The sequence below is a fragment of the Lithobates pipiens genome, unplaced genomic scaffold, assembly GCF_037356315.1.
Source record: "Lithobates pipiens isolate NorthernLeopardFrog02 unplaced genomic scaffold, aLitPip1_a1.2 Scaffold_30, whole genome shotgun sequence".
Classification (NCBI taxonomy): domain Eukaryota; kingdom Metazoa; phylum Chordata; class Amphibia; order Anura; family Ranidae; genus Lithobates; species Lithobates pipiens.
Genome location: NW_027507791.1, coordinates 112409514 through 112424906, shown reverse-complemented (window position 1 = coordinate 112424906; position 15393 = coordinate 112409514). Strand labels below are relative to the sequence as shown.

Genomic DNA, 15393 nt, shown 5'->3' with positions numbered 1-15393 from the left:
TTGGCCTACTCCTGGTTCTGGCATTGGGACATATATGGTAACCTCCATACATTTATTTAACAGGTTGCCTATATATATATATATATATATATATATATATATGTGTGTGTGTGTGCTGCATCCTAACAATGCTTTGTAACGTAATGTATATGTGTGGACCATCTTGATCCTATATTTAGTACAAAGTGCTTTCAAAGTTGTAGTTATGGCTGTTTTTGTTATATTAATTTAATGCAAAAATACAATTATCGATATACATTGTATTATTTCCTTTTCTAGATGGCCATAGTTTGCTAAGAATTGCCCAGCAGACTAGCCACTGTTCATGGACGTGAAACTGAGAACAGAATCATGAATAACTAGCCAGACTGCTGAAGGATTATTGTTCACTGGCTGTGCATGTTGTGCATATTGTGTATGTTGTGCATATTGTGCATGTTGTGTATTTAGCTGCACAGTCTCACTGCTGCCATCTGCACTGAATATGTACAGTGTGGTTGCATGTTTACAAAGAAAGCTACTCGACAGCTATTACCAAAGTAAAATGTTAACTTGCTTGGAATGTACGGATTTCCACTACTCCAGCGAGTAGACAAGTGTTTAGAGTATTCGTTTGAGGTATTAATGCACTACTCTCATTTGCCAAATATAGTACACCTTTTGTGACCCTGCCTAACACTAAACACAGCCAGCAAGCAGCTCTCATTATATCTGCAGCTATTGGCAGCCAGAATGAGTTATAATGGGCTGTAATGGCTTTGTGGTTTGAAAAAAAAAGTCATGGCTGGTGAGGAAATAATTGATTAGCATTTGATAGAAACTATCAGGGAAATGCTTGATTGCTCTGTGGAGATATTGAGAAATATCATCCTTTCAATATGAAGTGGCATTACTGTGCTAGCTTTGACTTTGTGCATTCTGAGAAGATTGATTTAAAGGAACTACATGTGACAGGCCTTTATAAAATGTATATGCTTTTATATTCCATTTTACTGGTTGTAGAATGTATTAAAGAGAGATGAGCAGGTGCTTTCTGGATGCAATCAGAGGGAGATGCAGACAAATGGAGGTATCAGGAAACAACTAAGTAAAAAAAAATGATCTATGCGTGCCAGTGGGAGAAGAGAGAATTGCCTTGTAATGTATCCAAGGAAACACCTGTAGCATGGTAGAATCCGTGACCACTTTTATAAAGGGGTAAATAGGTCATGTACCATTTTTTCTGGGACTTTAAATGAAGCACGTGACAAACAGCTGGTAAAATTATCAATACATAAAATCACATTTCTTAAGTCATATAAGTACAGGTTGTATAAATAGTAATGTTTAAGAGCTGATTTGTAATTTAGATCCTCATCAACATATTGCAATAAAAAGTCATTCATAATTACAAAAAGTTAATGTATACGGTCAAACATATAAACACATGATGGTAATAAAAAAAAAATTGATTCCAAAAACTTGACGCGTTTCGTGCAATTCGCTCCACTTCCTCAGGACAGATGCCAGGTGCGTATCTGCAAAAAACGTATGAACACCAATATAGTCTAATGATTGACCAAACTGGAGGAGGGGGAAACCCACCAAAGCAGTAGAATATCCCTCCCTAGTTTACTCACAAGTTAGCTCTAAGTTCAACATGCAGCGCTGTGGACTGAGGGTTATTTGGGGGCATCTGCACCTTGAGCTGTGGCAGTACTGCCCGTGAATGCCAATCCACATATAAATGGACTTCAAGGGGAATGCAGATCTCCAGGTTGTGATCTATAATGATGCAACTAGCAATTCTAAAGGATTTCTGTGAAACAATGTGATAAATATTACTACTTGAATGAATAGCATATAATCTGTGACTGCTAGTGTTGGATCCAATAAAAAAAGAACCAAGTATAGAATAAGATGTACTAGCAAACCCAGGTAAGGAAAGAAAATAGAATAGTCTATATGTGAACCAAGCAAGGACCAAGAATGAGGTGAAAGATCTATTAATAAACCTCAACCCAGGTATATAAAGAAAATGGGATAGTATAAATATGGACCAGTAGTGAAATTGCCCTGCAAGGGACTTGAAAATTAGAGAACTAAGCAGCAAGAAAAACCAATAAAAGACAATAGAGTAAATACCTTATTCCACATAATAAAGTTGTAGTCCAGAGTGTGGTACATAGTATCCCAAAAGGAAGGAACAAGAAAGAGTATTCTTTCTACCACATGTATCTCCTTTGAAAAATCCAACATCGATTCCACCCTTAAAGTGATACTAAACACACACTGTTTCATTTAAATTATCCCTTCTATTTCTGTATGCGGATGACGGCACTGTAGTTATTTTAATAAAAAAAAAAATCGACCTTTTTCCTAATCAATATACAGCTCTCACATGACCCAGCTCTTTCCCAGCTTGTCTGCCCACCAGTGCTGCTAATCAGCCCATCAGTACTGCTAATTATTGCCCACCAGGGCCACCTATTAGTGCCCATCAGTGCAGACTCATCAGCACACATCAGTGAAAGAGAAAAATTACCTATTTGCAAAATATAGAGTTATAGCAAACTATGATTATTTATATACAGTGCCTTGCGAAAGTATTCGGCCCCCTTGAACTTTTCAATCTTTTGCCACAGGCTTCAAACATAAAGATATAAAATTTTTATTTTTTGTGAAGAATCACTAACAAGTGGGACACAATTGTGAAGTGGAACGAAATCTATTGGATATTTTAAACTTTTTTAGCAAATAAAAAACTGAAAAGTGGTGCGTGCAAAATTATTCGGCCCCTTTACTTTCAGTGCAGCAAACTCACTCCAGAAGTTCAGCGAGGATCTCTGAATGATCCAATATTGTCCTAAATGACTGATGGTGATAAATAGAATCCACCTGTGTGTAATCAAGTCTCTGTATAAATGCACCTGCTCTGTGATAGTCTCAGGGTTCTGTTGAAAGCGCAGAGAGCATCATGAAGACCAAGGAACACACCAGGCAGGTCCGTAATACTGTTGTGGAGAAGTTTAAAGCCGGATTTGGATACAAAAAGATTTCCCAAGCTTTAAACATCCCAAGGAGCACTGTGCAAGCGATCATTTTGAAATGGAAGGAGTATTAGACCACTGCAAATCTACCAAGACCTGGACATCCCTCTAAACTTTCAGCTCAGACAAGGAGAAGACTGATCAGAGATGCAGCCAAGAGGCCCATGATCACTCTGGATGAACTGTAGAGAACTACAGCTGAGGTGGGAGAGTCTGTCCATAGGACAACAATCAGTCGTATACTGCACAAATCTGGCCTTTATGGAAGCGTGGCAAGAAGAAAGCCATTTCTCAAAGATATCCATAAAAAGTCTCATGTAAAGTTTGCCACAAGCCACCTGGGAGACACACCAAACATGTGGAAGAAGGTGCTCTGGTCAGATGAAACCAAAATCGAACTTTTTGCCCACAATGCAAAACGATATGTTTGGCGTAAAAGCAATACAGCTCATCACCCTCAACACATCATCCCCACTGTCAAACATGGTGGTGGCAGCATCATGGTTTGGGCATGCTTTTCTTCAGCAGGGACAGGGAAGATGGTTAAAATTGAGGGGAAGATGGATGCAGCCAAATACAGGACCATTCTGGATGAAAACCTGTTGGAGTCTGCAAAAGACCTGAAACTGGGACGGAGATTTATCTTCCAACAAGACAATGATCCCAAACATACAGCAAAATCTACCAAGGAATGGTTCACAAATAAAAGTATCAAGGTGTTAGAATGACCAAGTCAAAGTCCCGACCTGAATCCAATCGAGAATGTGTATATATATATATATATATATATATATATATATATATATATATATATATATATATATAATTTTTATATATATTTTTTTTTTTTTTAGAAAAAAAAATAACTGCAGTGATTAAATAATACTAAAAGAAGATCTCTATTTGTGTGAAAAAAAAAATGATAAAAATTTTTTTTAGGTACAGTGTTGCATGATCACGCAATTGTTATTCAAAGTGTGACAGCGCTAAAAGCTGAAAACTGGCCTGGGCAGAAAGGGGATATAAGTGCCCAGTAAGCAAGTGGTTAAAGGGTAAGCTTACCTTTGGAACATGTTACATATTCCACACATATTTAGGGAGGAAATGCTCAGCATAGAAAACTGAGCACTTGCAGAATTGCCACCACAGCTGAAAATCCCCTAGCTGCATTGGGGACATGAACAGCAGGTGGAGATAGAGAGCAGCGGGATCAACCAGGTATTTCAGAATACGAATCTCATAGTGACTAAGTATGAACACACGGCGTAGGTCAAGATCCTACAAGTGTGATTGCCACAAATGTGTCTTCTACAATTATGGCAACATCTAACATTATTATTATTATTATTCAGGATTTATATAGCGCCAACAGTTTGCGCAGCACTTTACAATATGAGGGCAGACAGTACACTTACAATACAAATCAATACAGGAGGGATCAGAGGGCCCTGCTCCTTAGAGCTTACAATCTAGAAGGGAGGGTGAAGTTGAAACAAAAGGTAATAACTGTGGGGGGGGGGGGTGAGCTGATGGAGAACATGAAAATACAGTTAGGTGTGGGTGAGGTAGGCTTCTCTGAAGAGAAGTGTTTTCAGGGATTGTCTAAAAGCTAATAAAGTAGGAGATAGGCGGACAGATTGGGGTAGGGCATTCCATAGGATTGGAGAGGCTTTGGCAAAGTCCTGGAGGCGAGTAAGGGAGGAGGTGATGAGGGAGCTATAGATTGACAAACTAACATTTGGACAAGGGACATTACCTATAAATAAATTCACTTGTATGGACTTGTACAAGACGAAAGGGAGAGTTATTTCATGTGAGGCACTTTTGTTACTACATGATTTTGTGTCAACGCACAAAAATGGAACCTCCACTTTTCGGAACCCCCCTCCGGTGTCACATTTGGCACCTTTCAGGGGGGTGCAGATTACCTGTATAATACAGGTATTTGCACCTATTTCCGGGCATAGACTCCCGCCTCTCCTCCCCTGTCTGCTCTCTGCTGGGAAACACACAGGTCCCAGAGACAGCAGGGACCATCCGAATTGTGCATCGCGACTCGTGCATGTGCAGTAGGGAACCAGGAAGGGAAGCTGCAAGGCTTCCCTTCCTGATTCCCTTACCAAAGAAGGTGGCGACAGCAACCGAGAGCCGATCGATAGATCGGCTTCAGGTGTTGACATCGCGGGTGCCCTGGACAGGTAAGTGTCCATATTTTAAAAGTCAGCAGTATTTGTAGATGCTGACTTAAAAAAAAAATAATAATTTGGCGGACCTCCGCTTTAACTATTTTTTAAGCTGGTAGGAGCACTTAAAGTAGAATTAAATACAAAACCTTTATTTTCATTTTGGATAGATTAAGGGAGGGTTTTGTAAGCATGTAAGGTTTATTTTTGCCATCTTTTACCATTGGGGAGATTTACTTTCACGTCCTATCCCATAGCCAAACAGGAAGTGAGAGGAAATCCCTGCAAAATAATGGAATCTCCTGGAGACCCCCAGGTCATCATAGTTCATGTCCCCATTGAAAGATTTCTGCTATGTTACTTTTCTAGGGACAACCCAAAATGGGATTTTCTTATACTTTCACTTTCAGTGATAATGGTAAACAGAACAAAGAATGAGTGAAGTGAATCTCTCGTAACTGCGATAAAAACTGTGACAGGTGTTCTAATTCACATCCCCTCTATCCACAACTCCCCATTTTTATTTTTTTTTGTTTTTACTTATTTATACTTTAATATTTCTTTATATGTTTTGAGAATTTAAGATGTGTTGTTGATTGTCTGGTAATTGTGAGCATCACACTCACAAGTATCTGACGTTATGAGATTGCATTTGAGTGCTTCTCTGTTTAGCAGTCACTAGGCTTAGTTTTAAGAAACAACTGCCCTCTGTGGTAAATTGCAATAATGTCTGATGCAGTGTTTCTCAAACTTTTTTCAATCAAGGCACCCTTTTATCCATTTCAGCCCCGGAAGGTTTTACCCCCTTCCGGGCCATTTTTTGTGATAGAGCACTGCGTCGCTTTAACTGACAATTGCGTGGTAGTGCAGCGCTGCACCCAAACAAAATTAACGTCCTTTTTTCTCACAAATAGAGCTTTCTTTTGGTGGTATTTGATCACCTCTGCGGCTTTTATTTTTTGCACTATAAACAAAAAAGAACGTAAATTTTGGGGAAAAAATAAATAAATGTTACTGTTTGCTATAATAAATATCTCCCAAAAAATGTTTCCCTTAGTTTAGGCCGAAATGTATTCTTCTACATATTGACATATATTGATTTATGGCATTTTTATTATTGTTTTTTTTTTTTAAGTAATGGGTGTGATTTTTATCGTGACTTGGACATTGCAGCGGACAAATCAGACACCTTTGACACTTTTTTGAAACCATTGACATTTATACAGCGATAGGCACTGATTACTGTATAAATGTCACTGGTAGGGAGGAGGTTAACACTAGGGGGTGATCAAGGGGTTAAATGTGTTCCCTCACTGTGTGCTCTAACTGTGGGGGGATGGGACTGACTGGGGGAGGAGACCAATCGATGTTCCTATATACTAGGAACACACAATCTGTCTCCTCTCCCCTTACAAGATGTAGATTTGTGTGTTTACACACACAGATCCCTGTTCCTGCTCTGTCAAAAATGATTGTATATTAGTGATGAGGCGGGCACACCCCCTATACCCCTTAAAGTGGCCAGCGTACAGCTACAGCGATTTGCGCAGGAGAGCCCTGTTTGATGGCGGGCAGTCGGCTAGTGATTAAAATTGTGCATAAACTCGAGGCATCCCATTTTACATTATGGTAAACTAAACATAGCCCAGCAACATCCACACTTAAGACAGCCAATGTTAGAATGTTCTTCTAAAGCACACCTTTGCACACTGATACTGACTAGTATTCCAACATTTCTCTTCTCCCTCAGTTTCATGTTCTCATTCAGTTAAAGTGCTTGTAAAGGTTTTTTTTTTTCTTAACAAAAAAATAACAAACATGTTATATTTACCTCCTCTGTGCAAGGGTTTTGCACAGACCAGCCCCGATCCTCCCCTTCTGGGGTCCCCCGGCGGTGCTCCAGGATCCTCCGCTCCATCCAGTGCTCCCACAGAGAGGCACTTTCCACTCTGGGTTTTGGGGTTTTCGGGGGCTGCTGCACCACAGAAGGTTTTTTACCTTAATGTATAGAAAAAGGTGAAAAACCTTGAGACTTTACAACTCCTTTAACCACTTCCCACCCAAGGTACGTAATAGGACGTCCTTGACTTTGTGCGGGTATATCTGAATGATGCCTGCAGCTACAGGCATCATTCAGATATTGACTTTTTCAGCCGGTGATTTCCTACACCATAAGAACAATCATAGCAGCTGTTCCACCACTTGATCTTTCAATGGGCAGCGAGAGGGGACCTTAGCCCCCTCCCGCCACCCTCCGGTGCTTCTAACGACTCACCGCTTACATCAGTGAGTTGGAGAATGGATCCGCTGGCCTCAGATGTTTACCATAGAGATTTCTGGTGGACCAGATGGTCACTGGAGTCTCTATGATCGTTCGGAGGCCAGGCGCGATGTTATGACATCATGCCCGGCCTCTGCATTCAAACAAGTTGCGCCGCCTCGGCTGGGAAGCGGAGATTGTTTATTTATTTTATTTCAGGCTTCCCAGCCTAGAGTTCAGATGCGGGGTCTTATTGACCCAATATCTCACTGTGAAGAGGGCCGACATGCCATATTCCTATTACAAGGGATGTTTACATTCCTTGTAATAGAAATAAAAGTGATAAAAAAAAATTTATTTTATTATTTTATTTTTATTTACTTTTATAAAAAAGTAAAGTGCCCCTGTCCCTGTGTGCTTGCACGCAGAAGCGAATGCATACGTAAGTCCCACCCACATATGAAAACGGTGTTCAAACCACACATGTGAGGTGTCACCGCGAACATTAGAGTGGGAGTAATAATTCTAGCCCAGATCTCCTCTGTAACTCAAAACATGTAACCAGTAAAAAATGTTAAATCGTCGCCTATGGGGATTTTTAAGTACTGAAGTTTGGTGCCGATCCACGAGCATGTGCAGTTTCTAAGTGTGACATGTTAGGTATCTATGTACTCAGCGTAACTTCCCCTTTCACATTATACAAAAAAAATTGGGCTAATTTTAATGTTTGTTTTTTTTAAAGAATTTTTTTTTAAATGTGTTAGAAAAATTGCTGCGCAAATACTGTGCAGGATAAAAAGTTGCAATGACAACATTGTATTCTCTAGGGTCTTTGCTAAAAAAAAATATATATATATAATGTTTGGGGGTTCTATGTAGTTTTCTACCAAGAAAAATATGAATTTTACATGTAGGAGAGAAATGTCAGAATTGGCCTGGATGTCAAGTGGTTAATGTGACCTCAGTGCTGATGGAGAGCGGCAAATAAGGCCGCTAGAAAGTTGTAATGGTTAACAATAAAAACCTGTGGCTTTGTGTAACAGCAGGCTTCATACACCTGCTGACTTGTATACAATTTTGTGGCAATTTTTTAGGCATTTTTTACAAAGGCAACCCTGAAGAAACCTGAAAGCACCCTGGTTGAAAAAGACTGGTCTGACTCTATGCTCTAAAATGGTGCACTTCTGACTGTAAGCTCCTCTAGGTCCTTCTCCCAATCATGTATCTATCTTGGCTTTGGTCTTCCTTCTTCCTCTATTTTAGGGCTGTATACCATCCTTTTTTTATACAGTGAGGGGAAAAGGGCATTTGATCCCCTGCTGATTTTCTATGTTTGCCTACTGACAAAGAGATGATCAGTCTATAATTTTAATGGTATTTTTCTTTTTTTAACAGTGAGCGACAGAATAAAAACAAAAATATCCAGAAAAACGCATTTAAAAAAAGGCATAAATGGATTTGCATTTTAAGGAGTGAAATAAGTATTGTATCCCCTATCAATCAGCTAGATTTCTGGATCCCAGGTGTCTTCTTTACAGGTAACAAGCTGACAAGCTCTTAAATGGAGTGCTCCTAATCTCTGCTTGTTACCTGTATAAAAGACACCAGTCCACAGAAGCAATCAGATTCCAATCTCTCCACTATGCCCAAGACCAAAGAGCTGTCCAAGGATGTCAGGGACAAGATTGTAAACCTACACAAAGCTGGAATGGGCTACAAGACCATTGCCAAGCAGCTTGGTGAGAGGGTGACAACAATTGGTGTGATTATTCGCAAATGGAAGAAACACAAACTGTCAATCTCCCTTGGTCTGGGGCTCCAGGTCTTAAGGCAGCTGGGACCATAATCATGAAGAAAATAATTGGTAACACACTATGCCATGAAAGACTGAAAACCTGCAGTTTTGTCAGCATTTATGAGCATTTAGATGCTGGCTTCTTATACAAAAGGGTTATCCAGAGCTGGATAATATGAAAGTGAGCATTTCCACTTGCATTAGGCCAGGACAATTGCCTTTGTAGCTGACACTCTTTTGCACCGTGCCCAGGAGCACTGAGTATATATATATATATATATATATATATATATATATATATATATATATATACTCATTTGGTTCCAGGTGCACTCTCCAAAGTTGTATGAATACAGGTGAGTCTTTCAATATTTTTAATTGCAAATGTTTTTGCAATAGCGTTTATTAGCGTATTTTAGCATTTTTCCACGTTAACGTTTTTTTTTTTTTTTCAATGGATCAAAAACTTTTAAAAACGCTGGTGAGCCACACGTTTGACCATTTATCGATGTTTGTCAGCATTTATGAGCGTTTTTGCATTTTTTGTGGTCAGTAAAACGACCCCTGAATGAGATTTTATGGTGTTCAGAAAACAGCCCATGAACTCGGATAAGATAGAGGGGAGTTTCTGGGCTGTTAAAAAAAACGCCCAAACTCCCAAAAACGGCCGTTTATGAGCTTCAGTGTGCATGAAGCCTAAGCCCTTGTACACACGGTCGGAGATTCCGTCGGAATGTGTCCAATGCGTTTTGTCCGATATTCCGACTGTGTGTGGTATGCATCGGACTGTTTCCGTCGGACCAATTTTTCCAACTTGCCAGAAATATTTTCCTACAAAATGCTCCGATCGGACATACTCCGATCATGTGTAGAGAATTCCGATCGGACAAAGTGCCACGCATGCTCAGATCAAATTCCTACATCAAAGCTATTGGCTACTAGCCTGAACGTAGTCCCATCATAACGAAATTACGTCATCATGTTCCCGAAAGATCGGATTTTACGACAACTTTGTCCGACCGTGTGTATGCAGCAGTTTCGGACAAGATCCGTCGGACAAAATCAGACGGATTTGGTTGTCGGAATCTCCGACCGTGTGTACAAGGGCAAACAAGTAGTAATTTTATGTTCAGTGAAAGTAGAATTTTTAAAACCTGGGGTAGGTTACTATACTTTTATTTAAGAAACCTGTCTATTTAAAAAGAAAAACAAAAGCAAAAATACTCTTGGGATGAAATTGCATAAAGGCAATGCATCCTAGTGGCTAATGCAAATTCCACATTCAAGTAAGTGTACAGTCTGGCTGCTTTGAGCTCTGTGATAAGCAAGGCAATGGCTCATGTCTTCAGCCAACAACTAGGAGGTGTGGTCCCTGTACGGCCTTTGTTGGCACAAAGTACCAGAGCCACACGCGCCCTGTGACTTATGGCCATGTGGAAGTGTTATATCAGGGCGAAAGTTTTCAGAAATTACATGTTAATTCCAGGGCACATAAAATAGTTAAAAATCAATTGGAAGTTTAAGGTTTTAAAAGCATAATGTCTTTTGAAGGATTGTGTATTGATTTTAAATATAACTCTCTAATTATATATGCACAGAGTGAAGCGCAGAGACAAGCTCTTTGCAAATGGCAGGGGGCTGTTTCACAGGAAGGCTTCTGAGGATTACGGGAAGCCGGGCCTCAGTTTTTCACTGGGCGGAAAATGGCCTGCGAGATTATTTACAAGTTTTGCCTGCTGGTCAGCGGGATCCATCAATAACAGGTAGTAACATTATAGACCATCACTAAGTGTTTCGGCCACTATCGCATTAGGAAATCACTTTGAAGCTCTCATTTTATTCCCTGTTTGTCTTCGTCCTCTGCTTACCTTCTTCCTCCCACTCTCACTCCTTCACTTTCTGAGAACCTATCTATTTTTATTTTTCTGCTCCCAGAACTGCCCAGAATTGTAATTTTAGCCAGGCAGTTTCTGTAATAATTTTATGTTTATATAAAAATTAAGGTAGAATAAATAAACATAATAACAGCTCCACTGACACTTCAGCTGCAGAGACCTTAAGCAAGCACATTATATGCAGTCCCATACCTGCAATTTTGGTAGGGTATCCTCTGCAGTATATCACTGCCGCTAATGGTACAAGCATTATCTGGCATCTAAGGTCTTGACAGCTTTTGATATGCAACACCAATTGCAACATCCTTTAGCACTTTGTGCACTTTTTTATGGTATATGATCCCTATTTATGGAGCTCTAATGATGATTTCACAGAATGCATTATTTGTTTACATATCAGAAAATACAGTGCAGCACACATACAGCGCAGTACGTGCTCCATCCATTCAGGTGCAGGTAGCTCGTATCAAAGTATCTCTTTCGAAGGGGCTTACTTTCTACTGATTTAGATTTTGCGAACTTTCTTCCATAATAGGTTTAAACGTATTTGAATATTTATGGAAAGCATTGTAATGGTGACATGCCCAGAGTGGTAGATGTATATTTTTAAATTAAAGGAATTTTTTGTTTAAATTGAAACTTTTTATTTGAGGTTTTCCAATGATTTTTTAAGATGACCAAAAACAAGACTGGAAATAGTAGGGGGTGCCATGAATACAAGTAATTTACACAGTCCACCAATATACAGCAGAGGGAGTACAACTATACAAACAGTTCAGTACAACAATGCAAGGTGTCAGTGACATAGATAGGCATTAGAACCAGAGAATATCCTGCCGGTATGTGGTCATGAGGAAGGGCGATATCATGCTTAGCCCGAAACGTCACCTGAATACCTGAATTATACCTGATGTGATGTAAATTTTATCAATAATTTTACTTTGGTTTGTGCAGCAATCCCTTTTCTGCTTTTTTATATATATGTAGATATAGGCTTTCACCATGTTAGATAGCATAGTAAGTTTGCCACATCCTGTATATATAGAAAGGTAGTTTGTAAGCCCCCCCCCCCCAAAAATAAAATAAAAAATTGGGACTTTAAATGGGCAAAGACACTGAAAATTGATTAAAAGATCTTTATTGTACAAATAATTTATTGTACAAGTAATATGTAGATTCTATAAAAATCATCTAAACATGATGATTGTGAAAAGAAGCAATACAATAAATTGTATGATGCATATATAGAGTAAATATCACTACATTGTTCGGCAGCACTTTCCGGTGTCCAACATCTGGGATAAGTTCTAGCGGTACCCAACGCGTTTCAGGTTTTATACAGACACACATACATTTGTTTGAGCTTTGGGGTGTACACCCTAATGCATGGGTAGTGAATTGAAATTCAAGGAGGTCCTGTAACGAAAAAAAAATTTCCTTCGAGGTCCAAATCAAAGTCTGGCCATGAAAGATTGTACATGTCTACTTTCCTTTTTTAGACGCGAGCGGTGCTCTCTGGCGCTTTTCTTGCGGTTTCTTTCACACACTCTGGTAAAACTCTGTAAATGTAAATGTCCCCGAAAGTGTTCCCCCTTACATCAGGTGCCCCTACCAGAGTAATTCATTAAATTGGGTGCCCCCATCAGACTACCCCCATAAATCGCCACCATCAGAGTATGCACTTATAGTGTTCTCTTATTTCAGGTGTCCCCATCAGAGTGCCCCCTTACATTAGGTGCCATCATCAGAGTGCCTCTTTACATCAGGTGTTTCCATCACATTAGGTGTGCCCATCAAAAAGCTCCTTTATATTAGGTGTGCTCATCAGAGTGCTGCTTTACATCAGGTGTCCCCATCACAGTGCCACCTTACATCAGGTGTCCCCATCAGCGTGCCTCTTAACATAAAATGTGCTTATCAGAGTAAACCTTAACATAAAATGTGCCCCTCAGAATGCCCCTTATTTTATGTTAAGGGGCACACTGATGGACATATTTTATGTTAGGGAGCACACTGACGGCCACATTTTATGTTAAGGGACACTCTGATGAGCACATTTTATGTTAAGGGGGACTCTGATAAGCACATTTTCTTGTGCCTATCAGAGTGAACCTTACATAAAATGTGCCCATCACTGTGCCCCTGTAAACACCCCACATACCTTGAGGCAGGCAGGGATCGGGAGCCGCAAGATAACAAACAGCAGGGGGTGTGCACATGATGTTGTGGCCTATCTCGCGGCCTGGCCAGGAGCAGCAAAATAGTAAGGGGCAGGGTGCACGTGCAACGTCATAGGTTGCAGGGAAGCCCGCGGTCCCAGCAATCAATGACTGCTAAGCGGAGGAGTGGGATGTGGCCCTATACACTGGTGGCCTGATGGTCCAGACAGGAGCGTCACTCTGTCCGTGTTCGGACCACGTGCCGCCATTTTGGAAAGGCTGCCCTAATGCAATAGCCTGCACACATATATGTAAACCATAGATTTAAAGGAGAACTAAATGTATCGATTAAACTGTTTCCAAAAAACAGTTACATTCACTCTGTGAATAACTGTCACGTTTTCTTGTGCTTTCAACCAGGCTGTCAAACAATCAAATTGTTGGTGTTATAAGTGATCACATGTGCAGTAGCATGGCAACTGCAGATTTTAGAGAGGTTATGGCTTTCAGAAAGTGCATCGAAACTGGGACATAATAGAACTTTATGGGAAAGAGCAGCTGCTATAACCTAGCACAGATATAATACGCTACATTTGTGCACCGAATCAGTGTGAAAGGGGTCTAATATGGCAGCTTCCTTGGCTGTATAGGATAGGAAGGTTTAGTTCTGCTTTAAAAACGTTATAATCTCAAACAGGTGTGACATCACTTATAAGCGATTACATCATCATTATGTACAGTATAGTGAATATGTTAAGCTTGGGCAGTGGTGTGTGTGTACTAAACATAAATGTCTGTATGTTTAAATTCACTGCAATTATCTTATTTACTTAACCACCTGGTGTTTTTAGTGCTATTGGCTATGAACATGAAGTGCTTCTGAGAGAAAAACTGATGGAGAAGAATCTGGCGTTTTTAGGTAAGACATTTACAGGGTAAACAAGAATTAAGTTTCAATAATTTTTATTCAAGTTTTTCACAGAACAAAATAAAGGTTTCGGCATTGATTCTGAACAATACGTAGCTTCCATAATCTGAAGAATATACCATGCAAAAATGGAAGTCAAACTTGATAATTGCATAAGTACAATGCAAAGAATATATTACCACATTCCGCATTGCGATAGGCTATGCTCCCTAAGACCATCTGCCTCTTATAGTTTAGATGTGTAAAAAAAGTGAATAATGAGCAACCCAAAATTAATACAATCGATGAAAAAAAAGTGTACCAACCATTACATTTTTAGGGGTTAAACACTAAATATCATACAGTGAAACATTTCCTATGTTATGTAGTCCAAAGACTGCTGTGAAAAAATGTCCAAACCAAAAAAGTGAAAGTAAGTGAATGTTTGCCACACGCTGCCAAAACAGTGTGGCAATGTAAAAATATAACTGTGTTTAAAAAAAAAAAAAAAAACTATTAGTGATATCTGTAAAAAAATAATTTTCATATACTAGTTCACAACATGCTATAAGTGTTATAGCCAAAGAACTTCATGAGGCATCAGAAAAACATTTGGAGAAGATGATGTTCTGTTCATCAACATTCAAAAGCAAACAGTTTACAGATTAGGTGGATCTCAGAGTAAAAATGTAATTGTAAACCCGGATCCATAACCACCATACCTTGAGGAATTGTCACCACATGTGGTAGGCTGTCCCTTCATGACCACAGCCCCAAAAACACTTAGAGGAAGCCCCGTGACAAAAGTGGCCAATCTGTCCGGTACCAAATTCGGTAATGCCTTATAATTTGCTTCAATAATAGAAGGATTGATGAGTGACCTTGATGAAGCTAGTGCTATCAAGTGCCCTTCCTCAAGCTCCAGTTTCCTGGATATCCTGTTCCCATCTAGCCATACCATATAGTTCAGTTTTACCAAGGTATATGTTAGAATGGTATACATTTCAGATATATGACCTTGGATTCTATCATATCGACGACACATATTTTCCATGGGTGACATAGTTGGGAGATCACTTTTGTGACAAGGTATGCAGGTAATGATGATGAATTAAAATAGAAAAAAACGCGCTACTTAAAAACAGTGAAAAAAGCAGCAAACTCA

General features: G+C 39.6%; 1 protein-coding gene across 7 annotated transcripts in view; it reads left to right on the top strand.

Annotated features, from left to right (window-relative positions):
* CDIN1 (CDAN1 interacting nuclease 1) overlaps window positions 1–15393 on the top strand; it is a 620876-nt gene that overhangs the window by 307896 nt on the left and 297587 nt on the right. For all 7 annotated transcript variants that reach the window (XM_077464766.1, XM_077464764.1, XM_077464765.1 and 4 more), the window contains one exon: window positions 14173–14240. In XM_077464766.1, coding sequence (XP_077320892.1) covers window positions 14173–14240 — 68 coding nt within the window. The remainder of the gene's footprint in view (window positions 1–14172; window positions 14241–15393) is intronic.